Source organism: Phragmites australis, chromosome 12 (genome assembly GCF_958298935.1).
Source record: "Phragmites australis chromosome 12, lpPhrAust1.1, whole genome shotgun sequence".
NCBI classification, from domain to species: domain Eukaryota; kingdom Viridiplantae; phylum Streptophyta; class Magnoliopsida; order Poales; family Poaceae; genus Phragmites; species Phragmites australis.
The window spans coordinates 27,426,008-27,433,384 of NC_084932.1; the positions used below are offsets into that span (position 1 = coordinate 27,426,008).

Here is a 7,377-nt window from a genome sequence, read left to right on the forward strand (position 1 = left end):
CATACATCACATGCTGGTCTAAACCTTCCACGTTAGTCACTGCATCACCTTGCACCAGTTTTGACACTATGTTTATGTACACCCCTATTTTAAAGTTCTCCTCTAATATCTTGTATGAGTACAAAGCACATGTGTTGGCTACCCTTCAGCTCCAAAGTTTGGCACGCCCGCAGAAATTTAGCAGCGTCCAGCTACAGTATACACAAAAGCGTTGTCCAGCCGTGAGCGAGTTTTTTGCTCGCCCTGATTTTGGCTGCCCGCGAGAGCACATGCTGCTGAGGTGGCACTAGACTATTGGATGCACGTAGTTCAAGATCTTTGAATTAACAAGCTTTAAGTGATTTATTTACAAATTTTTATTTAATTTACGATCCATTTGCCTCTTAGTATTCCTCGTGATTAGATCTACAAAATAAGATCTCATTTGACCACAGTTTAGAGCAAAATAATTTAGATAATAAGTAGGCATCACATGTGGTACTTATAGTTTAAACAAAATTTTGCATGATTGCAACCGAAACACCATTTTTCTTTTGATTTTTTGGTCATGCCCACGATTGGTATGCGGTTGCAATTCAAACATCATTCCGTTGACCATGTTTTGGCATCGCTCGCGTTTTGGCATTATCAAATTTTGGTAAGATTGACATGTGCGACAAGCCATAAGTCTAGTGCACGTGGAGGTGCGCAATAGGATGCGCGCGACCATACTACACCTGGGACCTGATGCCAAAACCAAATCCATCATCGACTGGGAGTTCCTAATCACAAAAAGGACAACAAATTGCTACCATGTCATTCTCATACCGAGGCAACAGATATAGTTTTCCGCATGCATTTGATATTGGAGTTGTTACTGACTTTTAGTTAAACTTGATATTGAAGTAGTAAGTTGCTACCCCTATCTTCAAATATGTTGGTATACCCAACTGTCACTGAAACTGCTACGCAACTTTTTACTGAGGTTGCTGTATAACTTTCACTAAAATGGTGGAATCACTACTACAGAACTGGTCATAAGTGTCAGCTCATCAGTGTCAGTTCAGCTAAAACCGGCACTGATAGAGTATCAGTGCCGATTCGTACCAAAACCAGACATCCACGTGTCTGTTCAGTTAAAACCCAGCACTGATACTATGAGTGCCAATTTTTAATACTAACCGGCACTTATGCCATGTCCGGACCCAAAAATTTATTTCAATTGGGTTCCGGCTCATCGGTCTATTCTTCGTGTCCGCCGTTCGTCGGATCTCTCCATTCTTATCTCTTCACAACTCACGTCCGGCTCTCTCCCCATTCTCTCTCTCGCTCTTACATCGACCTCCCCTCCGTAATTCGCCATCGAGAAGTGGCTCGAGATAAGCAATGTGAGCCGCAACCAAGCCAGCCTGCTCTTCTCCGGGAGGCCCGAGTCCCTGGCACTGTGCCCGCTCACGCCCTTTTTCACCGAGCTGGAGACGCGGCGTGTCGACGACAAGTGGAGCGGGCTGCTCGTCACACGCTCGACCGCGGCGGGTGGAGCTACGACCTCACGTTCTAGTACCTCGACTACAACAACGGCTACCGCTTCATCACCGGCTGGACGGTGTTCCTCCAAGTGAACAGCCTGGAGCTGGACGGCGAGGGCAGGTTCCCGCGCGGCAGCAGAGCACGATTTAGCTTTCAATCCCCTTGACTCCTTATAGATCTGAGCTATTGGAATATATTTAGTCTGTAAACTTTGTGGATTGAGATTCAGGAGATTTTGGATAATTTTTGATGGGGATCAAATGTATTTTTGTCTTGAGACTTTAGTTTTTGATGGGGAAACTTTGTGGATTGAGATGAGTCGATTTGAGCATGGCGGCGGCGACAGGAGCACAGCGGTAGTGGCGGCGACAGGCGCGGCAGCCGAGCTAGCTCTTTTATTTTTTTTTGGCTCGGGAACATTTTTTAGTGTCAGTTGGAGGCACAATCCGACACTGAAAAGAACTTCCAGTGCCGGTTCTAGCCCGGAACTGATAGTTTTTGACTATCAATACCGAGTAAAGAGTGCCGGTTGAAAAATCGATACTGAAATTGTTTTTTTATCAGCACTGATGTGTTGTTTTGTGGTAGTGAAATTAGCACCAGAGGAAGAAATTATGAGTATTTGAAGTAACTATTATAAATTAATATAGCAAGGTAAGCCATCTCTCTGGTATGTAAGAAGACGTTGTCTGAAAGCGACATGTGCTTGTCTTCTACTAAAATTTTTTCTTAATGACATGGTTGTTTTCATGCGGATCAAACATCGTGCAATAGCTATCTATACGTACCGTACCCGGCACACTGCTGCACGCGGGCTGCACGCGGCTGTACTCGCGGGTTCTGCTCTGCCCTCCACGTACAAGGTGGGTTACTGTGACAGGACGCCTACGTTCCAAACTTGTAGAAAAGATTCCTCTCCCATTTCCTCTTCACCCATCTCTTCTAGGATATCATCGCTTTGACACCTCTGTGTCCCTGTACAGAACGACTATGTGCATGTAGTCCTTTTTCGACTTAACTGCGAAGTCCTATCACGCGGATAGTTTCCGCGGTTGCTACAGACTTCACTGCTTTGTAACATGTTTCAAGTCTTCTTGCGCGTCTAATTGTCTTATATATGCTCACAGCCGGTAGAATTGTTTCATGGTGTTGTGTTGATTCCTGGTGCTACAACTAGCTCCAACTCCTCCAGGTTGTGATTTCCTCTACGCTCGCACTACAAGATTGAATGATTGAATATATATATATGCACATGTACTAATATATATATCAATTTCTCTTACTTTCCGGGCATGCAGGATAATCGATCTACATATTGTTTTGATCGATCCTAATGGCAGAGATGGTGAGTTCCGCAGTGGTCCAGGAGGCAGTTAGCCAAGTCCTATCTAGCATAAGGGACAAGTACGAGGGGAAGTCAAATGCAAAGGAGCACATGGAGAGGATGGAGATGGCGCACATCAAGCTGGAGGCCGCCCTCGAGACATCCGACAAGTGGAACGTCACAAGCGCGCCATTGCTGCGTTGGCGGAGCAAGCTCAAGCGCGCTGCGCAGGAGTGCGACGACACACTGCGGAGGTGCAAGCAGCGCTCTCAGGGAGAAGCGGAAGGGACGGAGCACGGGGTAAGGAGCTCCACCTTTCCTAAACGGATTGCTCACACTGCCAAGTCGTTCGTTTCCTCCATCTTTAATCGCGGCGACGACGAGCTGAGCGGATCCACCGTTCGGCGATTCGAGTGGTTCGCAGACGGTGCTAGCGAGTTTTTGAGATATGTGGAGCTTGGTGGCACACCACGCCAATACATGTTCTTCGACCCTCTTGTGCGCCATCTTCTCGCAGGCAAAGAAACAGAGTATAGCTTTGTTCGCGGGGACCAACACCTCTCGTTTTTGCTCGGGCCCTTCAGTCCTCCCGAGCATGGGATAGAGGGTAGGCTGAAATTTTCCTTCGAAGATGGTAATGCGCCAGAGAATAATTTCCATGTGATATATACTTGGAACCAGTTACCGAAGTGGTTTTGCTGGGCCACGTCCCACTGTCACCTGGGTACAACAAACAGAGGGCGGTCGTCGACGGCGAAACATGCCCGGTGAGAGATGTTCCATACCTGAAACTGGGAGGAGTCTTCTCGTCCCATGCTTCTGCTGAAGATTTGTTGCCTGCAGTTGGGGGTTCAGCGACAGAGATGCTCAACGGGGAGGCCGCGCAACGTGGCTTGTATGCAAACATTTCCTTTGAACAGCTGGGCGAGATCATGCTACCCAAGGCGGTAGATTGCCTTTGCCGGAATGCGGGAGCGACCTCGTATCAGATGCTGTGGAAATCCAAGCACGGCGGCGCATACCTTCGGGTCCAGAAGACCGCATGCCGAGCAACCAGTCGGAAAGGTAGGGGACGAAACCGTGGGCCATGGGAGTGCGCCGAGGAGTCGCTGAGTTCCTCGGCTCGTGGGTTGCGCACGCGCCTGCCCAGCTGCAGAGCTCAATCGCAGACTGGCTAAAAGAAGATTCAGTAATGCAGTTAGCACTTGATTAGAAGTAGTTAGTCTATCAACCTGTACACCTACACGGGCTAGCCATTTCAGCAGACCGTGTGTATTAAAAGAGTTTGTCTAGTTGTTTGTTTGTGACAGATTTTTGTTTCAAAATCTGTCATTTTTTTCCAATTATATAGCGTCACATGGAGAATTCGCATGATTTTGTGAACCAAATATATCAGATTTCTCTAGATCGGATTCAATAATCTTAACAGATCGGCCCATAAATTATAAAACAAATTCACAAACTAATATACAGATAGGGCTCACACAACACAGATAGATAAAACTATCCTATATACAGAAAGAACCACACAAAAATGCCCGCATAAACATAGCAAACGAGTATAAAAAACGCCCATAGCAAAAAATGAAAAAAAACCCAAAAAAATAATCTCAAGATCAAGTGTAATTTGATTATGTTTGATTTATCCCATAATTTCTGATTCTTGCAGTCAGAATATGGACAATATATTTTCTTTATTTTCATAGTCAAAGCGTCCTTCTCGACGGCTTCAATAAAAGCAGAGAGTCCTTTGATGTATATTTCTTCATGTCTTGGCACATCGTATATCCATGCTCTGTCCATCTTTAACTTCAACCATAAAATTAGATACATAAATTAATTAATTTGAAAATAAGAATAAAAAAGATTTTTTTAGAAAAAGAAAAATGGGCATATTATGATTATAATATGTCTGCACAATTGAATCTACATTGGCGCAAATTTGTGGCTCAAAATAATGTGAATTTATTATTCTCTCTCCCTCTCCCTCTCCCTAGAGATCTAGATCTAGAGAGAAAAAAATCCCCATTCATGATAAAAACCTCCTAAAGTTAAAAAAAACTTCAAATTCTAGCTACATTTTTTAAATATAATGCTAGAATCATATGAATCTATACAATTAAATCAATATTGGTAATAAATTTTAGCTAATTTGATGATCTAAATGGCAAGAATCATAAGCATCTCTAGATCACAAATAAACCCTAATTAAGCCTTAAATCTAAATCTAAACTTAAAAAAAATACTAGTTAGGGATGAGATATCCTTACCTTAGATGGCTCCTCCAAAGAATTCAAAAATAAAACCCTCCCCCTTTACTTTCCAAATCCACCGCCATCTTAAGCTCTACTGTTCGAACAGTAGAGCTCTCTGTCTGAACGAAGCTACCCGATTGGATGCACTATTTATAGAGCTATTTTCACATGCAGTTCCTTATGTGAAATTGCCTGTGAAAATGAAGTTATTTTCACATGTGATTCACATAAGAAGCCGTCTGAGAAAATTATTTTTTACAAGCGGTCTACAACTGCACGGGGCCGCAGCCACTTACTCAGACGGTTTGTCCTATGAACCGTATGTAGAAATGAAACCTAGGTGTCTAAAAAATAGTTTTTTAGTAGTGTACATCGATCTCCCCTCCCCTTCTCCTTCTCCCTCCCACCGTCGGCCTCCTCCCCTCCCCATGACCTTCTCCCTCCCATGGCGCCGTAATTCGCCATCGAGAAGCGGCTCGAGATAAGCGATGTGAGCCGCAACTAGACCAGCCTGCTCTTCTTCAGGAGATACGAGTATCAATACCGAGTAAAAAGTGACGGTTGAAAAATTGATACTGAAATTATTTTTTAACCGCCACTGATATACTGTTTTGTAAAGTAAAACTGACACCCAAATAAGAAATTATGAGTATTTAAAGTAACTACTATAAATTAATATAGCAAGGTAAATCATCTCTCTGGTATGTAAGAGGACGTTGTCTGAAAGTGACATGTGCTTGTCTTCTACTAGAAACTTTTCTTAATCACATGTTGTTTCCATGCGGATCAAACATCGTGCAATAGCTATCTATACGTACCGTACACGGCACACTGCTGCACGCGGCTGGCCTCGCCTTCAATCGCGGCTTCTGCTCTGCCCTCCACGTACAAGGTGGGTTACTGTGACAGGACGCCTACGTTCCAAACTTGTAGAAAAGATTCCTCTCCCGTTTCCTCTTCACTCATCTCTTCTAGGATATCATCGCTTTGACACCTCCGTGTCCCTGTACAGAACGACTATGTGCATGCAGTCCTTTTTCGACTTAACTGCGAAGTCCTATCACACGGATAGTTTCCGCGGTTGCTATAGACTTCACTGCTTTGTCACATGTTCCAAAGTCCTCTTACGTGTCTAATTGTCGATCACCCTCTGTTTCTGAGTGTCCCTCTCACAAAGTCTTATATATGGTCACAGCCGGTAGAATTGTTTCACAAACTCTTTCTTGTATGGTGTTGTGTTGATTCAAAGTTTTTCACTAAACAACGTATAATTTGTAGGAGATAGCAAGAGTGAGCACATAGAGTACTTAGTAAGTGTGAAAAAATAATGACATGTAGTCTTTTACCAAAAATAGGCTAACGCATAGTGTATTTGCATAAATGCGAGTAAGAAAAACACATTTGAACTCAAAAGCAATAAACATTTATTAAGTAAATGTAACCTAAATAGTTTATCACCCAGCATACAAGACTCCCCACCTTACATACCATAATCGTCTAGTACTCCCTGTACTATTATCAATAACCACAACCAACTAATCATATGAGGATCCAAGTCTCTCATAACCGCAAGCACGGCTGTTATGATAGTTTTACACTCTGCAGAGGTTGTCCAGCTTTCCCCACGAGTCAGTGAATTCCATGTTGCCGTGTTCGTGAAACACTTAACACACGCCAGTGGTGTGCCGCCAAGAATCACTGAATGACATTTGTCACTAACCAGAGACTAATCAAGTATGTGTCTGCCCACTAGGTCTCACCGTCAGGCTTTACGCAAGCTAAACTCCTACCCAGAAGCCCATTTTTGTGCTAACACAACACATACTGGATAGACTCTAATTAGTATGTCCCGTCTTACCCATATCAGTCTCGTGGTTGGTACGTTACTTCTTGGGTTGTCGCTCCACGAACCGATCCTTACTTAGGTTACTTCAGCAAACACTAAACCAACATCATAACCATGATAACCATCAAAACCACTTTGCTCAAGGCCTAAGGTTCCATGTTGCTAGACCATTAACACAGTAACGACCATTGTTGCATATATTCATTAGTCAAGATTATGACACTTCTCAACATCCCAAAAACATGGCTAAGCAATCTACCCATAAAAGACACCTAACCATAAACCATCTAGGTTCTAAGGGATGCTAAGGAAAAATCTAGGAAAAACCCTAACATAGGTGACTACCCATCATATTGACACTGCATGCAATTTTGTAAAATAAAATATTTAAAAACATAGGTTCAAGATGATCAAGGACACTTGCCTTCTCCTCGCTGATGCTC

General features: G+C 43.5%; 1 protein-coding gene across 2 annotated transcripts; it reads left to right on the plus strand.

Annotated features, from left to right (window-relative positions):
• The first annotated feature begins 2,562 nt into the window (after nt 1-2,562).
• LOC133887544 (uncharacterized) lies at nt 2,563-4,238 on the plus strand. 2 transcript variants are annotated; one of them, XM_062327529.1, is made up of 3 exons: nt 2,563-2,701; nt 2,808-3,600; nt 3,677-4,238. In XM_062327529.1, exons 2-3 carry the CDS (start codon nt 2,843-2,845, stop codon nt 3,747-3,749), a joined length of 831 nt encoding a protein of 276 aa, XP_062183513.1. In that variant the 5' UTR covers nt 2,563-2,701; nt 2,808-2,842; the 3' UTR covers nt 3,750-4,238. The 2 variants fall into 2 exon arrangements, with proteins under 2 accessions (XP_062183513.1, XP_062183514.1); XM_062327530.1 differs by having other exon boundaries at nt 2,653-2,673.
• Nucleotides 4,239-7,377: the final 3,139 nt, after the last annotated feature.

What these genes read in the sequence shown, in the direction of transcription:
- LOC133887544 (XM_062327529.1), top strand. Translation starts at nt 2,843, where the DNA reads ATGGCAGAGATGGTGAGTTCCGCAGTGGTCCAGGAGGCAGTTAGCCAA. An exon ending in TCGACGGCGAAACATGCCCG is followed by an intron (nt 3,601 to 3,676) that starts GTGAGAGATGTT and finishes TGTTGCCTGCAG; the next exon opens with TTGGGGGTTCAGCGACAGAG.